Here is a 17,803-nt window from a genome sequence, read left to right as displayed (position 1 = left end):
ACACTTAATAAAACACGGAGTAATATAACGTAATGCCAGCAGCAACCAAAGTGGAATATGTAAACTTGAAGGCACGTGTAATTGGGTCTGAGAGTTTGATGGCGGTGAAGATTGACGGACTATCTCTGATAAAGGGGCAATCATCTTCAGGGCATGGTTTTGCCTTGTGGAGGATTGCAATTTAAAGAAAACAAAAAACCTTCCAAGAGTGGCCAGCATCCCACAGCTCTGGCAAACTCAGACCCTATTAATATGCACATAGCAACCTATAGGCTTCCAAGTGTCATTCAGTGGGCAGGTTCTGGAAAACATGTACCATTATATGTCCTTGGGGAATGAGTTTGGAAACCACTGCTCTAGATGTAAGCAACAGAGTTATAAAGTACCAGGCACTTTATCACTTCTCCTCCCTTATCACTGCTTCATTCATCTATCCCTCAGAATGTCAATTTGCAGTATCTACATATCCCATCAAATCATCCTGCATGCAGCGTAACACAAAAGCGAGAAAGCACTGATAAGGTCCCATCTTGAGAGAGAAGCCATGAACAAGGATCAATGATCATAGGTATGTCTGTCATCCATGAATATGTGTGGTTTTTATTTTAAATTTGAATACTGCCCAAATAAGAACACATTTACAAATTTCATTAAAATGATGTGTGAGATCATCAGCTTTCCCATATTAGCCGTATTTCTACACCACACTTACTTCATACTAGGGGTAATAGAGATGGATGGAGGAGGTGGTGAAAGTCGCACAGGCACATCATATTCTTCCATTAGAACATTTGATAAAACCTAAGAGAGAAGAACAATTAACATAATAGAATATGTGGGTACATCCATATTAGAGAGACATTGGGCTTCAGTTATTGAGATCAGTGAAGACATAACTCCAGTCCAACCTATAGCGACCAGATCTAACCATCTGCAAAGTTATAACTAAGTTAATTCGGAAATGAAAAGGGGGTAGTTATTATAGCTGTTCAATTAGCTCCAGTATGAGGCTAACACATATACACAAAGTTTGTCACAAAAAAAATTCTCACCCTTACGCTTTCTGAAGATAATTCATGATGTTTATGTTGTTTATACAGAAATCTGGCATCAGAACTCAAATGTCTCATATGTCTTCCATTTAATATTGAATTAGCAGTTTTCCCAAGTTTAGGAGAGCTGTCAAATGTCACACGACATGCACCAGAAATGTCTCTTGGGCACCAGGCTTCAATGGGCATAGGCTGGTCTCTACAAGGCACGTTTTCCACATGATGTAAGTGTCTAGATGTTCTGTTGTCAGGTGGAATAGGAGGCGGTCTCTCTGGGGGGGGAGGCGGTTCTCTCAATGGAGGTGGTGGTGCAGGAAGTGGTTTATCTTGTTTTCGGACCATACACGGAGAGGACTAGTCAAAACCAAAACAAATGAATTAGTTATTATACATAAACATATTATACTTATGTGATGCTCTCCTATAGCATTTAAATGCATAAAATTTTATCGTTACATGAAATGTTTGCAATAAAAATGTTTAGTGTTTTGGTATAAGATTGTAAAGTCAAATATTGCTTTTTATGTCAAATCAAACAGTATTTGTAAATTCCAAATGTAAAAGTTCTGTACACTTAAGCCTTCTCTAGCCCTTCAGCAGGGATTGGAACTGGGGTTGGGTATGAAGGAATCTCAGCAGTTACTGCTCAGGTTATTACTCTTGTTTTGGTGGATTGGGATACATCTTCTGAAAGCAGCAAGGCATAAAATAATGAAAAATAAAACCTAGTCAAAATTGTGCGTGTTATATAACAAATGTATATTTAAGATGTGTCTATTTGTTCCCACAGCCGTCTACAAAACCTTCTTCTCTGCAATATACTTGGTGGCTTTTTACAGTACAGGGTGACAAAGCCTAAGACAAAATCACTATAAATAGAACATGCAACAAAGCACACACAATTTAAAGGATGTCACCTAGAGGCCACATATCAATAGGCAGGTATAAAAATAAAGCACACATATAATTGTTTAGCTGCACAAAACTTCTGAATAGCATATATTGCATCTCAATAAAACATGGAGCTCCAAAATTTTATTTTCCACTTATTTAAACCAGTACATGTAGTATCAGTTATTTTTGCTCTATTCACTTCAGATACCAGACTTTATTTCAAAAGAGATTTTACCTTTGGAGACCCTGTGGGACTTGCACAAGGCGAACGAGCTACTCCTTTCTGAATAAGATCCAGCCGTGGTGGAACAGGTGGAAGATTGAGATGAGGGATCTGTAGAGGATCAGGGGGAGTTTTTTTCCTTTGTGAAATGGGGGAGGAACCAGGAGATGTCACTGGAGAATTCTGTCTATCATTCATCTGCAACAAAGATATCAATAGCATTAACATTGTAAGATATATAATTCTGAACTATACATTTTCTGCTTTGATTACTGGATACAGACTTTCCATCATTGCATGCATCCCTGCAGATTAATGTGAGTACCTAGGATTATCACTGTCCCGAAAGAGACTACACGTTAATGTAATACTGCCAAAGAAGCTGTAACTGTCAAATAGATTTCTTCTACAATGCCACTAGGATGGTGGTTACCAAACTTTTTCTAATCACGGCAGCCTAGAGTATCAGAATTTTTTTCATGGCACCTCTATGCCAAAAGTTTCTCATTCAGTACTTTAGAAAAAAAATATTAGATTAAATAAATTATGTTTACATTAGAGATGTGTGGGTTCGGTTACTCGGATTTCCTCAGTTCTCAAATCCTGATCTATTGGGTATCCAAAACATGTGACAGCTGATAGCCAATAACCCAGATTTGAGAACCAAGTAAATCCAAGTAAAACCGAACCCACACTTCTCTAGTTTATATGTCATTCTTATAATCAGTTACGTGACGAGGGACAGGATTCGCTTCGGTTTGTCCACATATTTTATGATTTCAAGCCGTCGACACTGGTTTTGCCTATTAGGTGACAATAAATAATTTGATTTGGTCCCAGGGCAAGTTGTCTGGGTGCCACGGCACACAGTGCGGGAACCACTGCACTAAGATGAATCAAAATTAAACAAATCGTAAATCTTTCTAAAACTTTGTACATGCTGGAGAGATAGGGATTTGTTCCAACATTGCAATACCTGTCAGCCTAGATCACCAGTAGGCATTGGAGAGATGTTAAGAAAGATGAAACGACCACTGTTCCATCCTTCATTAACATGCATGGTTAACGTGCATGTGTGCAGCACATCAAACCTAGCTTCGTTACAAGCTACGAAGGTTGCATCCATATTTTACATACACACTGAGCCATATGGTGGATATGCCGCTTCGAACTGCCCAATGGCATACCGCTCAGTGTGTACCCAACTTAAAGCTTGTTTTAAGTCTGTTTTCTTTAATAAAATTTTTTGTAAGATCTAGGCAATAAATCAACTGCTTTCATATCATTAAGAACTATGTAAATACTGTAATAAAGAACTACTTGGTTTCAAACTTATTATGGTCATCGCTAAATGATTTACTTTGTTACAGTAAAACATTGTTTGTAATGGTTTATTCTCTATCCAATTGTTCTTGCTTTAAGCAAATTCCTACATTTTAATTAAATATTTCTACATTTGGATGAGCAATCCAGTTCCGTAGCAACCAACATCTATTTATACCAATCAATAAAAGTTTTATTGTCTTTTTATTCAGCAACATTATCTTTTAAACGGTCCTGAAATGCAGCAGCATTTGTAAGAGTTATCCTTGTAATTGTGATGCATTCTCCCATATTAAAGAGGAAAGTAAATACATTTAAAGTACAATCTGACACATCGTACAACCTTGAGCAAGTATTCCTGGCTGACATGCACATTTGTATTCTAGCAGTATTCAATTAATGATATTTGCCATTAACAAATCACCCCCCCCCCTCTTTGAATAGAACTAAATATATAAAGCAGAAAATATACAAGTTGAAAAGGAATAATGAACTGTAGCACAAACTGTATTACCTTTCTTACAGAGGCCAACCTGGTCATTATCAAGCATTCCTCATCCTCATCATCAAAGTCCAGGATTGGAGTTCCTAAACTATCTAGAATATTGCAGCCCCTGTTTTCGTCTCTTGGATCAAAAGGGTCGACTATAATTGGTTCAGTGCCCTTGATTTCGCAACGACAGAAAGGGCAACCCTGGCCATCAGATTCCTGCAAAAAATAAAGTTGTGAATAAGAGCTGCTCATCACACTGTATTTAATTGCATTTATACAGAATGCTTGATAAGGCAAACATAGAACACACAACAGTGAAGTGTTCAAATCTCTATTGACATAGTTATAATGTTATGTCTAGTCTTTTGATTTACAACAGTCCCTAAATCTTCTTGGGGAAAAAAACAACAACGAAAATTGAGGTCACAGAAATAAGAAATTTGTCATTTAGGTAAATAAATCTAAGATTGCAATGACTTGCTATTGATAAAAGCTGGGTGAAACTCTGGTCAAAAAATAATATGTTATGAAGCACAAGCATTATATCCAGTTTACAGTATAATAATCTTATTCTCATGGGGAAATTGTGTTAGCCTTGACTGAAAGGCCAAGGTTAGTTAGCTACATTCGGATGCTAATGTCCAAACCATGTACAAAATAACGTTCTTTCAGTTCAATGACAAAAAGATGATAAATCAATAAACAAGAAAATGGAAAAAGGTAATCATTTGACACCAGAGGGAAAAATATAAAAATGACCAAAGTGATCTTACGACGGTCATATTTTTTGCTAGAGATTTAAGCTACAGCAATTATTTTCATGCGCTACATACTCCTGAGTAACCCAAAATACTGCAAATTGTTTTCTAGTATTTGTCATCCAAATTGAAGTATGGAGTGTATTGTTATGACTGCTGGGATGTCAGGCAACGAGTCTTCCAGGTTTATGTCAAGATTGTGTGTGATCCCTGAATATGAAGCATTGCCATTAAGGGGGAAATTTACTAAAGGAAATTTGTAAAAAAAATAGGTGTATTTGTATCCAGAAATACACTTATTTTTGACATTTACTATGCCGAAATACGGCAATTCGCATTCGTATTGATGTGCTATCAATACGAATAGCCATATTTTCAGGATAGTAAATGTCAAAAATAAGTGAATTTCTGCATACAAATACACCTATTTTTTTTACAAATTTCCTTTAGTAAATTTCCCCCTAAATGTTTACTTGTTGAGAATACTCCTCAGCACTGAAGTATACACCTGATAATACACTACTACCTATCCAATCTGAACTGCGATAGGATCCTTTATTGGCAAAGCAATGTAGTAACCACGCATGATACACAATATCTTCTGGTTGGCTGTGCAGTTTGGCTAAACAGAAGATACTGCATGTAACCTGCGGGAGCACACAATTGCAGGCACACTACACAATGAATGATCAGTCCGATATTTCATTCTGACTTAGCCAGAAATCTGATTTTGGTCCGAGATTTTTGTAGTGTGTGCCCTAGAAAAATAGAGTATGCAAAACATTACACCCAGTCTTAAGACACTGAAGAACAAAAGTAGAAGGTTTGGAGTACCCTGGTCAAGAAAGCTTACAATCTAATGAGAAGTAGGTCAGATCAGAAGCAAGAGGAGGAGGGATGAATGTGAATAGTGGAAGAAATAAATATTGATTGCGATATATGTTCAGTGTAAGTGTGGTAGATACTGGCTAAGATATGGATTTGTGATCTTGGTGAGGCATGAGATAAAAATCAATTGACATGGATGCTAAAAATCATTTGACATTTATGCTAAAAAAGTGCACAGTGTCCCCTCGCATGGCTCGCTGCATTTGCCATGCTTCGAGCACGGTTCCTCGCTACGCTCTGCATACTATTTCGTTCACCCACCACCCCATAGTGGATGGTAGGGGATGATGTAACGGCACATGTCGGCTCAAAAAAAAAGTGAAAAACCCCATGCGACCTTTTGACTGTGTAAACCTAATGACCCTGGCGACCTAACCCCATGCCGACCTTCATGGATGATGACCTTTAGGGATTGACCTAATGCTTGTCAACCTTGTGAATGTATCCCATTTATGGAATGGCTATGGTGCGTACACACTGGATGACTTTCTAAACCATATTGCTGATTTTGACCCTTCTGAGTAAGAATAGATATTGTTTAAAGAATTGCCTAGTCCGTGTGTTACGAATGGCAATTGATCAGTTGCTCCCATGGGGTTTAAACAAGTAGAGCACCATCACCCCTCCCTCCCCCCCATCATCTGTGCATGCAGATCAATTTGAAGTCAACGATTTGAAGCTTGGGAAAGAGCACATATTTTGCGGACTCCTAAAGGACCACCCATTCATTAAACAAACAGTGGTGTTCAGATTTGAAGCCTTTCTGGTGTTTTCAGAGGAGGTGGCATGTGACAGAAGAGCAAAGCAAAAAGATCCATTTAATGTAGATGTAGTCAGACAATTGGGAGTGGTCACAAATACTTAATCAGACATGAGTGGTAGGGGATGCTAGAGGGAGCACAACTACAAAAAAAAAAAGTGCGGATCAAAAGTAAGGAAAAAATATACAACTGACAAAGGGATGGAGGTGAAAAATAGGGCAAAGGGAATAATAAAAGGATGAAGCTAGTGAAAGCTCACAATCTGATAGCTGTATGGAATTTTAAACTTGAATTGTTAAGAATTTTAACATGTGGTAAAACTATGAAAGAGAAAATAGAGAACATGCATTGTATTTTACAAACTATCAAGCTATAAAAGAAACTGGGAAAAGGGAATTTAAGATGGGTGCCGGACGGGGTCTGGACAGTCGGGATCCCGACAGTTGTTTACCAGACGTCGGGATCCCGAATGTTAAAACACCGGCTATTCTCCCTCATAGACCCCCATAGAGGGAGAATAGAATAGGTGGCGAGCGTAGCCCGCTTTGCTGCACTCGCCATGCTGTTTGAGTCCGGCCAGTCGGGATTCCGACTGTCTGGATCCCGACTGTCGGAACCCTATACCACACCCATTAAAGATGGTAACCAATAATAAACCTCAGTAACTAGTAACAATGTTTGGTACTTGTTTCCTAGCACGGTCACAAATCTTGGCCATCGGGGGTAATTTTAGTGGCCTGTGACACGACCCACGCGATGCCCCCGATTTTTCCATTGAAATGCATTGAAAACAGTGAAAAATCGGGTCGGTCGCGTCGTGTGCGCCTGAAAATGCTTAAATGGTCCACCCGCGATGGCCGCGATTTCCCCATAGGGAACAATGTTAAATGCCTCAATTTACCCGCGATGACCCCGATTTCCCATAGGAAACAATGTTAAATGGGTCAATTTACCCAAATCATCATAGGGAAGAATGGTAAATGGGCCAGAAAGCCCAAAAAACCCCCCTGACCAGTGAAATGTCCCCCCAAAAGTAGTTCACGCCACCCCGCGATGAACGTGTCCTCCGACCTTTTCATACCCCCACTATCCACTAGGGCGTGGAGTGAGAATAGAATAGTGTGGCGAGCGCAGCGAGCCACCGAGCCCGAAGCGTGGCAAGCGCAGCGAGCCCCGCGAGGGGACGCGGATACCTTCACAGGTAAACGTGTCCCTTTGCGGGCTTCACAGGTATCCGCTGCGCTCGCCACGCTTCGGGCTCGGTGGCTCGCTGCGCTCACCACACTATTCTATTCTCACTCCACGCCCTAGTGGATAGTAGTGGTATGAAAAGGTCGGAGGACGCGTACCGCTTCGCTCGCCACGCTTCGGGTTCACGTTGATCACGTGGTGGCGTAAACTACTTTTGGGGGGACATTTCAATGTTCAGGGGTGTTTTTGGACCATTTACCATTGTTCCTATGATAATTTGGGTAAATTGAGCCATTTAACATTGTTTCCTATGGGAAATCGTGGTCATCGCGGGTAAATTGAGGCATTTAACATTGTTCTCCATGGGGAAATCGTGGGCATCGCGTCTGGCCCATCGCACCCGATTTTTGCCCGCGATGGCCCCGATTTTACCCCCGATCACCGCGATTATGATCGTTGTGGCCGTGCTAAGAAACAAGTACCCAATGTTTTTCCTTTATGATCAGCAATTAAAAAAAAAAAAGCAAAAAGTTTCCCTCAGCCTTACTGGGTATATTTTTTCTCACCAAACTCCACAACCTCATGACAAGTCGCTAAGGATATCAAGATGTAGACAAAAAAAACTATATAGTCCTATGTAAAATGTTAAACTTCCCTATAAAAAAATATCACACTCATACATTTTCAAGTATAAAAGGGGATTCCATTATTTAATCTTTTTGATCCATCTTTCCAAACTTACATGCACTGCAAATATCATTACATTGCAGTGCAATCACTGCATTAGAGACCTTTATTCTGATTGAGTCGGACGTCTGCGTGTTTGGTCAGACAGCCAATGTTTTGTGTTATTGCATGTGCAGAGGCGTTTCTGTGCATGTGTGAATGCCGCTCACGTCCGAACACGACCGTACGGAACCATCCGAGCAGGGGGTGGAGAGACGCATGAAGGGCTGTTTGGGCTCATTACCATATGCCCCGTGTTTCATGGGCGTTTCAATGAAAATGCTGGGCGTACGTATGGTAATCCAGCCGTGACGCACGTGTGGGGGGGTGGACAGCTGACATATCCAGATGTTAGCTGCCCGCCCATATATCTACTTTCACTCGGAAAAATGTCTGAGTGGTCTGGAGCACTCGGGGCTGCCTGACTGCTCGGTCCATCTTTCGATTGTCGGCGACCATCGAAGAATGGGGGAGGTTCCTACACATGGGGGAGTTGTTCACATGAAACATCCACTCGCGGTCCATTCACTTGGCGTGAGTGATCCATAAGGTAGGCCGGCTAAGAACACTCGGTGCCCATCCGAAATACGCATCCATCCGATTCAACCAGAATAAGGCCCACTGTGTGATTAAATACAGCTGGACTAAGGACCATCCAGGCTAACCATCAGTTAAAGTATCAGCTCAGAGCGGGATACTACCACATGCCTCCAATTTAAACTAAAGTTGAAAGACCTTATTTGTGTGAAATACAACACCACCTCATGTTAGGAATTTGCCATTTCAGCTTTTATGATGGCCTCTACTAGTGGTACACAGCTGTTCTGCACAGAACATACAGATGTAGCAAATGTTACGCTAACATTTGACGAAACAACTCCAATCATGTAACGTGCATGGATTGAGGAAACACACAGCTATGTGTACTCCTATATTTAAACTTTTGGTTAAAGATTATCCAGAGTGCAAATGGGTGTCTGATGTATCAAAATAATTAGATAGAAAAGATTGGACTACTAGCATATGAAATAACTTGGAACACCTCTATCAAGGTCAGAATTAAAGAAACAACTTAAGATATTTTACGATGGGAATTTATTCTAACTAAAAGAATACTACTGTACATCTTCTGAGAGGTGTTGGACATCTTTCATATTAATTGGCTACTTTCTAAATTTTTTAGTGTCCAAGGTCACTTTATTACTCAAGCCGACATCCCCTTCAACTGCCTGGACCCATGCCTCACTAGAATGACTTTATTACAGTATAACACATAATATGGGGATATCAAATTAGGTGCAAAAAATTATTGGGAGACAAAGTCTGATACTTTCTGCCATTTCTCGACAAATTTTTTTTAACATATTAGGACACCCCTCCCAAAAAATATATTTCTTATAAAAACACACAGGTTCAGTGAAACCTTATGTTTTATACATACTGTGACAAGGATCACAAACACGGGGACTCAGATGAAGACTTTGATGTTTATTTTCACAGCAGGTCACAGCATACCAGGTTGATTCCATATGTGATCATAATTACAGGCAATCTCAGCATAACAGACTTTTGCAAATGCTTTATATATAAATATATTTTTTTTTAATTTATGTATGCCTACTTTCAATAAGGACTATACATTGGTAAGGGTCAATTTATCCATATTACCTTTTACTGTAATATTGTTATAATCTTCTTGTGCATATTTCCGTGTTTCGCACCTTGCGGTATTAACTACATTGACTTGAATTAATATAAAAAATGATACTTGTGTAGTTTCACGGCGGCAGGGAAATCGCATGCGATCACATGCAATGCAATGGTACTTTTGTAGTTTCCAGTTTCCCTGACCGCATCGCATTAAGCATTCCCACAATATCCACGCCACCCGAAGCATGGCGAGGTGAAGCTGTACGCGTCCTCCCGACTTGTTCATACCCCCACTATCCACATCGGCGCGTAGATGATTTTCAAAAGTGTGGAGAGCGCCACACTTTAGGACGTCAACTCCGCGCTGACATGGATAGTGGGGATATGAACAAGTCAGGAGGACGCGTACCGCATCCGCACGCCACGCTTCGGGGTGGCGTGGATAGTGGGGGTGTGCTAAATGTGCTTAATCACATTGCATCAACATAACAACTTACTGTTAGGTTATAGGATCCTTTTATCCAGAACTAGTTACCAGCATATCTAAAATTAGCAAGCAACACCTAAAAAGTTTAAAACTAATTTGGGTACTTATGTAATATCTGGGCTCCCGTTTTTCTTATGAGACCGCGTCCGCTCGCCAATCTTCGGGCACGGTGGCTTGCTGCGCTCGCCACACTATATAAAATCAACTCCATGCGTAGTTGGATAGTAGGGGTATGAAAAAATGGGGTGCATTTAACATGGGAGCCCAGGTAATACATAAGTACCCAAATTTGATATGGCGTATACGTATACCTAACAAATTCTCTTTAAATATATGTTAAATAGAAGAGAATGTAACTGGCTCTCCAAAAGGTGTAGCTGCTACTAAGCTAATCACATGGCACAAATCACAGACAACATAAACATATAGAAATGCAACTTTGTAATCATTAAGATCTGGCCTTCTATAGGACTGATATATGAGATTTTGGAAGCCAAATTATTTTAGAAATCAAAAGATATTATACGCAAGTTGCTTAACAAGCATTAAAACTAGTCAAATGAAGTTAGTGCATTCTAGTCACGTATTCTGCATAAAGTGAAATTGATTTCTGTCAGTTGCTGTTCACAGTTCAGAAACTTGTGCATAGTGTTGAAAAACAGAGCACATACCTTAGGAGAATGTAGATAGATATTTTGTTAATACTTTTTAAAGCCATAGTTATATGTATTTTTTTTTTATTATTTATTTGCAAATGAAAACGATTAAATATAAATCTCTTAAGAAACTGTCCACTGTGCAGAAAAACTTGACAATGAATTTTATGGTTCACTGAACAAAAAAGAAAAAAATCCTACTGAAGACTAAATAGAGTCAAACATACATATTTTTCTCTGAGAATAGATAAAAATAAACAATTTTAAGGAAAACATGGAATCCACTAAGTAGCTTTTGAATAAAAAATGGATAAAACTAAGGCAATTTAAATAAAGTATAAGCAATAACAAAATCTCATAATTGCCATTTTTTGTATGCATATCCTTATACATTTATATGCAAAATACTAGCTGCATATACAAATAAGCGTACTTGTTTTAATGCAGTGTTCACACTAAATGGTTTTAATGCAGGCAATATTTAAAGGGAAAAATATCCCGAGCCCCTTTAGCAGAGCTCTGCCAACACAGCCTGCCCATGTCACGTGAATAGTTGCCATGCTCACGGCATCTATTCACATTAAGTGGAGAGACTGGACGAAGCCCAGCAACTCTGTAGGTGCCAGGTATGGCCTCATCAGAGATTATAGTGGCAGGGTACGTTCCCCAGTAAGGATGGCGGCAGGGTTGTCCCGCCCACAACAGTGACATCAGCAGCCATATGGCATTATATGCACACCACATGCATGTGTCCCCCACATCCCTCTGCCCTGCCCATCCTAATGTGATAACTATTATGCACTTAAACGTTAAGATTTATTAAACCTATGCAACTAATTAAGTTCAGGCAACAATTGATGTTGCAACACTGGCATATTTACACAAGGGGCCCACACAAAACATGCTGCACCCATTTCTTGAACATTAACCCCTCTAAATTCCCACAATAATGGCGGAAGCCAATTTCCCTGATTTTGCGAATGCGCATTTGAGAAATCACCAGGAAAATTGCCAGATATGTGCGCATCAAGTCTGAGCCCTACAGGGCACGGACTCTAGATCTCTGCCAGCCGAGAGGAGGGGGCCCGCATAGAGGAGGCTGCACATGGGACTCCTCCTCTCTTAAAACACCCCTGTATCGCAATAAACATGGCAATGACAATATATGTTCACACATTTACTAATAACACTTTTACTTATATCTTAATGTTACAGGAAATCACTGTATGCTTGCTCAATGTTCTTACTCACAGGTAACACATATAGAGCACAATATGTTTGGAACTGAGAATAAACGTGCTAGTAAAAACGTTGGCATGAAAACAAAGGGTTCCTCTTTGGTAGCCATTTACATGTGTTTTATTAGCATTTAACCCACATGAGATTTATGCCAGGGTGTACAGTATAAATCAACAAGGCTGAAGGCAATATAATAAAAAGGCACATGCTTTTGCACTAATTAATTTCTATCACGCATCATATATACATTTTAGTATAGATTGACTACATATGTACTAGTTTTAAATTAACAAGCCACTAAAGAGGTTTAAGGCACAAACATATCGCTCAGCAGAAAAATAATCTAATAGTTTTTTTATTGACCTTTCTATTCAATACACTTTAGAAACAACAAATGTACAATCAATTGAAAGTATAAATCTTATATTAAGTGACTGTACCTGCCAAGACGTTAGGCACGAAGTACACATCAAATGTCCACATGGCTCAATTTTCACATCTTTATCATTCTCTGCACATATTTTACACAGTTGAAAAGTAGAGCCCATTTCACAGTACAGTTCATATTGTTCCTGAAATTGGGAAGAAAAAGAAAAACGGTTTTAAATTAAATTACTATTACCACAAATTTTAAAGATTTAATAAAAGGTTTAAGCAGTTTAATGTAACTCAAAGACCAGAACTGGCAGCACTGTTCCAACAGTACATATAACAAAAATGGTACCTGCCTGTTCACATTTGCCTTTACAGGGCAACTGGGTCTAAAATACAGTGGGGCAGATGTATTAACCCCTTCCTGACAGAGCCAGTTTTTGCGTTCCTGACAGAGCCCTTTTTTTCAAATCTGACATGTCTCACTTAAGTGGGGATAACTTTTTTTTGCTTTTACTTATCCCAGTGGTTTTGAGATTGTTTTTTCGTGACACATTGTACTTCAAATTAGTGGTAAATTTGGGTCGATACAGTCTGTGTTTTTTTGTGAAAAATACCAAAATATCGTGAAAAAATGGAAAATTTAGCGATTTGCAAAATGTTAAATTTTCTGCTTGTGAGACAAATAATCTTACCACTCAAAATAGTGAATAACTAACATAGACCATATGTCTACTTTATGTTGACATCATTATTTCAACTTCCTTTTAATTTTTTGGGACACTAGGAGGCTTACAATATGAATAGCAAATTCTCAAATTTTCAAGAAAATTTCAAACACTGATTTTTTTAGGGACCAGTTCAGTTCTGATGTGACTTTGAGGGACTTGTATGTGAGACACCCCCATAAATGATGCCATTTCAAAAACTGCACCCCTCACAGTATTCAAAACAGCATTTTGGAAGTTTGTTAACCCTTTAGGTGTTTCACAGGAATTAAAACAAAGTGTAGGTGAAATTTCAAAATTTCTTTTTTTTTGCAGATTTGCAATTTTAATACATTTTTATAAGGAACACAGTACATTTTACTAGAGAAATGTGACTAAAAATTGATTCCCCCAATTCTTTTGTTTTCATAAATATCCTATATGTGGCCCTAGTGTGCACGGTGACCAAACCACAGGCTTCATAATAGAAGGAGCACCTACTTGATTTTGGAGCCTCCTTTTTATGAGATTATTTTTTAGGCACCATGTAGGTTTCAAGGCACCATAAGATGCTAAAAGTTAGGAACCCCCCCACAAGTGACCCCATTTTGCAAACTACACCCCTCAGGGAATTCATCTAGGGGTATAGTGTACATTTCAAACCCCCAGGGGTTTCACCAATTGTGGTACAACTGGGCAGTGAAAATGAAAAATTATTTTTTTTACACAAAAATGCAGTTCTGGCTCCAAATTTGTCATTTTCAGAAGGTATGAAGGAGACAAAGCACCCCAAAATCTGTGCCCCAATTTCTCCCGAGTACGGCAATGCCTCACATGTGACCAAAAAATACCAGTTGGGTGCATGGCAGGACTCAGAAGGGAAGGAGTGATTTTTGGATTTTGCAGCTCAGATTCTGGTGGAATTTTGGTGGGTGCTATGTCGCATTAGCAAGACCCCCCAAGCACCAATACAGTGGAACCCCCCCACAAGTGACCCCATTTTGCAAACTACACCCCTCAGGGAATTCATCTAGGGGTATAGTGTACATTTCAAACCCCCAGGGGTTTCACCAATTTTGATACAAGTGGGCAGTGAAAATGAAAAATTACATTTTTTACACAAAAATGCAGTTCTGGCTCGAAATTTTTCATTTTCAGAAGGTATGAAGGAGAAAAAGCACCCCAAAATCTGTGCCCCAATTTCTCCCGAGTACGGCAATGCCTCACATGTGACCAAAAAATACCAGTTGGGTGCATGGCAGGACTCAGAACGGAAGGAGTGATTTTTGGATTTTGCAGCTCAGATTCTGGTGGAATTTTGGTGGGTGCTATGTCGCATTAGCAAGACCCCCCAAGCACCAATACAGTGGAACCCCCCCACAAGTCACCCCATTTTGAAAACTACACCCCTCAGGGAATTCATCTAGGGGTATAGTGTACATTTCAAACCCCCAGGGGTTTCACCAATTTTGATACAAGTGGGCAGTGAAAATGAAAAATTACATTTTTTTACACAAAAATGCAGTTCTGGCTCAAAATTTTTCATTTTCAGAAGGTATGAAGGAGAAAAAGCACCCCAAAATCTGTGCCCCAATTTCTCCCGAGTACGGCAATGCCTCACATGTGACCAAAAAATACCAGTTGGGTGCATGGCAGGACTCAGAACGGAAGGAGTGATTTTTGGATTTTGCAGCACAGATTTTGGTGGAATGAATGGTGGGTGCTATGTTGCACCAATACAGTGGAACCCCCCCACAAGTCACCCCATTTTGCAAAGTACACCCCTCAGGGAATTCATCTAGGGGTATAGTGTACATTTCAAACCCCCAGGGGTTTCACCAATTTTGATACAAGTGGGCAGTGAAAATGAAAAATTACATTTTTTTACACAAAAATGCAGTTCTGGCTCAAAATTTTTCATTTTCAGAAGGTATGAAGGAGACAAAGCACCCCAAAATCTGTGCCCCAATTTCTCCCGAGTACGGCAATGCCTCACATGTGACCAAAAAATACCAGTTGGGTGCATGGCAGGACTCAGAAGGGAAGGAGTGATTTTTGGATTTTGCAGCTCAGATTCTGGTGGAATTTTGGTGGGTGCTATGTTGCATTAGCAAGACCCCCCAAGCACCAATACAGTGGAACCCCCCCACAAGTGACCCCATTTTGCAAACTACACCCCTCAGGGAATTCATCTAGGGGTATAGTGTACATTTCAAACCCCCAGGGGTTTCACCAATTTTGATACAAGTGGGCAGTGAACATGAAAAATTACATTTTTTACACAAAAATGCAGTTCTGGCTCAAAATTTTTCATTTTCAGAAGGTATGAAGGAGAAAAAGCACCCCAAAATCTGTGCCCCAATTTCTCCCGAGTACGGCAATGCCTCACATGTGACCAAAAAATACCAGTTGGGTGCATGGCAGGACTCAAAAGGGAAGGAGTGATTTTTGGATTTTGCAGCTCAGATTCTGGTGGAATTTTGGTGGGTGCTATGTCGCATTAGCAAGACCCCCCAAGCACCAATACAGTGGAACCCCCCCACAAGTGACCCCATTTTGCAAACTACACCCCTCAGGGAATTCATCTAGGGGTATAGTGTACATTTAAAACCCCCAGGGGTTTCACCAATTTTGATACAAGTGGGCAGTGAAAAAGAAAAATTACATTTTTTACACAAAAATGCAGTTCTGGCTCAAAATTTTTCATTTTCAGAAGGTATGAAGGAGAAAAAGCACCCCAAAATCTGTGCCCCAATTTCTCCCGAGTACGGCAATGCCTCACATGTGACCAAAAAATACCAGTTGGGTGCATGGCAGGACTCAGAAGGGAAGGAGTGATTTTTGGATTTTGCAGCACAGATTCTGGTGGAATGAATGGTGGGTGCTATGTTGCACCAATACAGTGGAACCCCCCCACAAGTCACCCCATTTTGCAAACTACACCCCTCAGGGAATTCATCTAGGGGTATAGTGTACATTTCAAACCCCCAGGGGTTTCACCAATTTTGATACAAGTGGGCAGTGAAAATGAAAAATTACATTTTTTTACACAAAAATGCAGTTCTGGCTCAAAATTTTTCATTTTCAGAAGGAATGAAGGAGACAAAGCACCCCAAAATCTGTGCCCCAATTTCTCCCGAGTACGGCAATGCCTCATGTGTGACCAAAAAGTGGCAGGACTCAGAAGGGAAGGAGTGATATTTGGATTTTGCAGCACAAATTCTGGTGGAATGATGGTGGGTGCTATGTCGCATTAGCAAGACCCCCAAAGCACCAATACAGTGGAACCCCCCCACAAGTGACCCCATTTTGCAAACTACACCCCTCAGGGAATTCATCTAGGGGTATAGTGTACATTTCAAACCCCCAGGGGTTTCACCAATTTTGATACAAGTGGGCAGTGAACATGAAAAATTACATTTTTTTACACAAAAATGCAGTTCTGGCTCAAAATTTTTCATTTTCACAAGGAATGAAGGAGACAAAGCACCCCAAAATCTGTGCCCCAATTTCTCCCGAGTACGGCAATGCCTCACATGTGACCAAAAAATACCAGTTGGGTGCATGGCAGGACTCAGAAGGGAAGGAGTGATTTTTGGATTTTGCGGCTCAGATTCTGGTGGAATGAATGGTGGGTGCTATGTGGCATTAGCAAGACCCCCGAAGCACGGTGAAATTATGAACCTAATATTCCATAGATGTGTGGTATATTTTAAAACACTCCTTTATACATAGGCCGGGTTTGTCGGGGCAAGTGTCACACTGGAAAATAGTTTGCTTTCTTATTCCCTTTTTATAGCAAACTTTGCACCTTTTTTGTGTCCTGCCCTTTTTTCCAGTGGAGGGGATTTCATCAGGAAAATGCTGCCCTGGTACAATACGGGGGCCAGTACTAGAAGTACTGGGGCCCTCTGCCTGCTGGTTCCCAAATATTAGGCCCTTTATGACTTCCTCTTGAAAGTGCTTAAATGTCCCCCTCTGGCCGGTAGAACGGAATAGCACGTAAGCGTTATACAGTGCCATCTGGATGATATACACGGCCACCTTCTTGTACCAGATTTTTGTTTTCCGCAGGGCACTGTACGGCTTCAGTACCTGATCTGAAAGATCCACTCCGCCCATGTACCTATTGTAATCCAGGATACAATTAGGTTTTGAGGTGTGGGTACTGGTACCTCGTACAGGGACGGAGGTGGTACTGTCTCCGTGAATTGTTGTCAGTATAAGGACATCCCTCTTGTCCTTATATTTGACCAACAACATATTTTCGTTGCATATTCCCCTGCTTTCACCCCTTCTCATTACTTGGGCAATGTGCGTTTTTGGGAGGCCTCTTTGGTTCTTGCGCACAGTACCGCAAGCTGCTGTACCTCTTGAACCAAG

General features: G+C 40.3%; 1 protein-coding gene across 5 annotated transcripts in view; it reads right to left on the bottom strand.

The window, feature by feature from the left end:
• Nucleotides 1-17,803, bottom strand: part of CBLB (Cbl proto-oncogene B) — a 163,714-nt gene that overhangs the window by 44,230 nt on the left and 101,681 nt on the right. For 4 of the 5 annotated variants that reach the window (XM_083174228.1, XM_083174231.1, XM_083174232.1 and 1 more), the window contains exons 8-12: nucleotides 12,782-12,913; nucleotides 4,007-4,201; nucleotides 2,182-2,367; nucleotides 1,053-1,406; nucleotides 713-801 (exon numbers count right to left, since the gene is read on the bottom strand). In XM_083174228.1, coding sequence (XP_083030354.1) covers nucleotides 713-801; nucleotides 1,053-1,406; nucleotides 2,182-2,367; nucleotides 4,007-4,201; nucleotides 12,782-12,913 — 956 coding nt within the window. The remainder of the gene's footprint in view (nucleotides 1-712; nucleotides 802-1,052; nucleotides 1,407-2,181; nucleotides 2,368-4,006; nucleotides 4,202-12,781; nucleotides 12,914-17,803) is intronic. The other variant, XM_083174230.1, reaches the window with a different exon arrangement.

The sequence above is a fragment of the Crinia signifera genome, chromosome 2 (genome assembly GCF_055691185.1).
Source record: "Crinia signifera chromosome 2, ASM5569118v1, whole genome shotgun sequence".
In the NCBI taxonomy this organism is placed as follows: Eukaryota; Metazoa; Chordata; class Amphibia; order Anura; family Myobatrachidae; genus Crinia; species Crinia signifera.
This window is presented reverse-complemented; position numbering and strand designations above follow the sequence as displayed.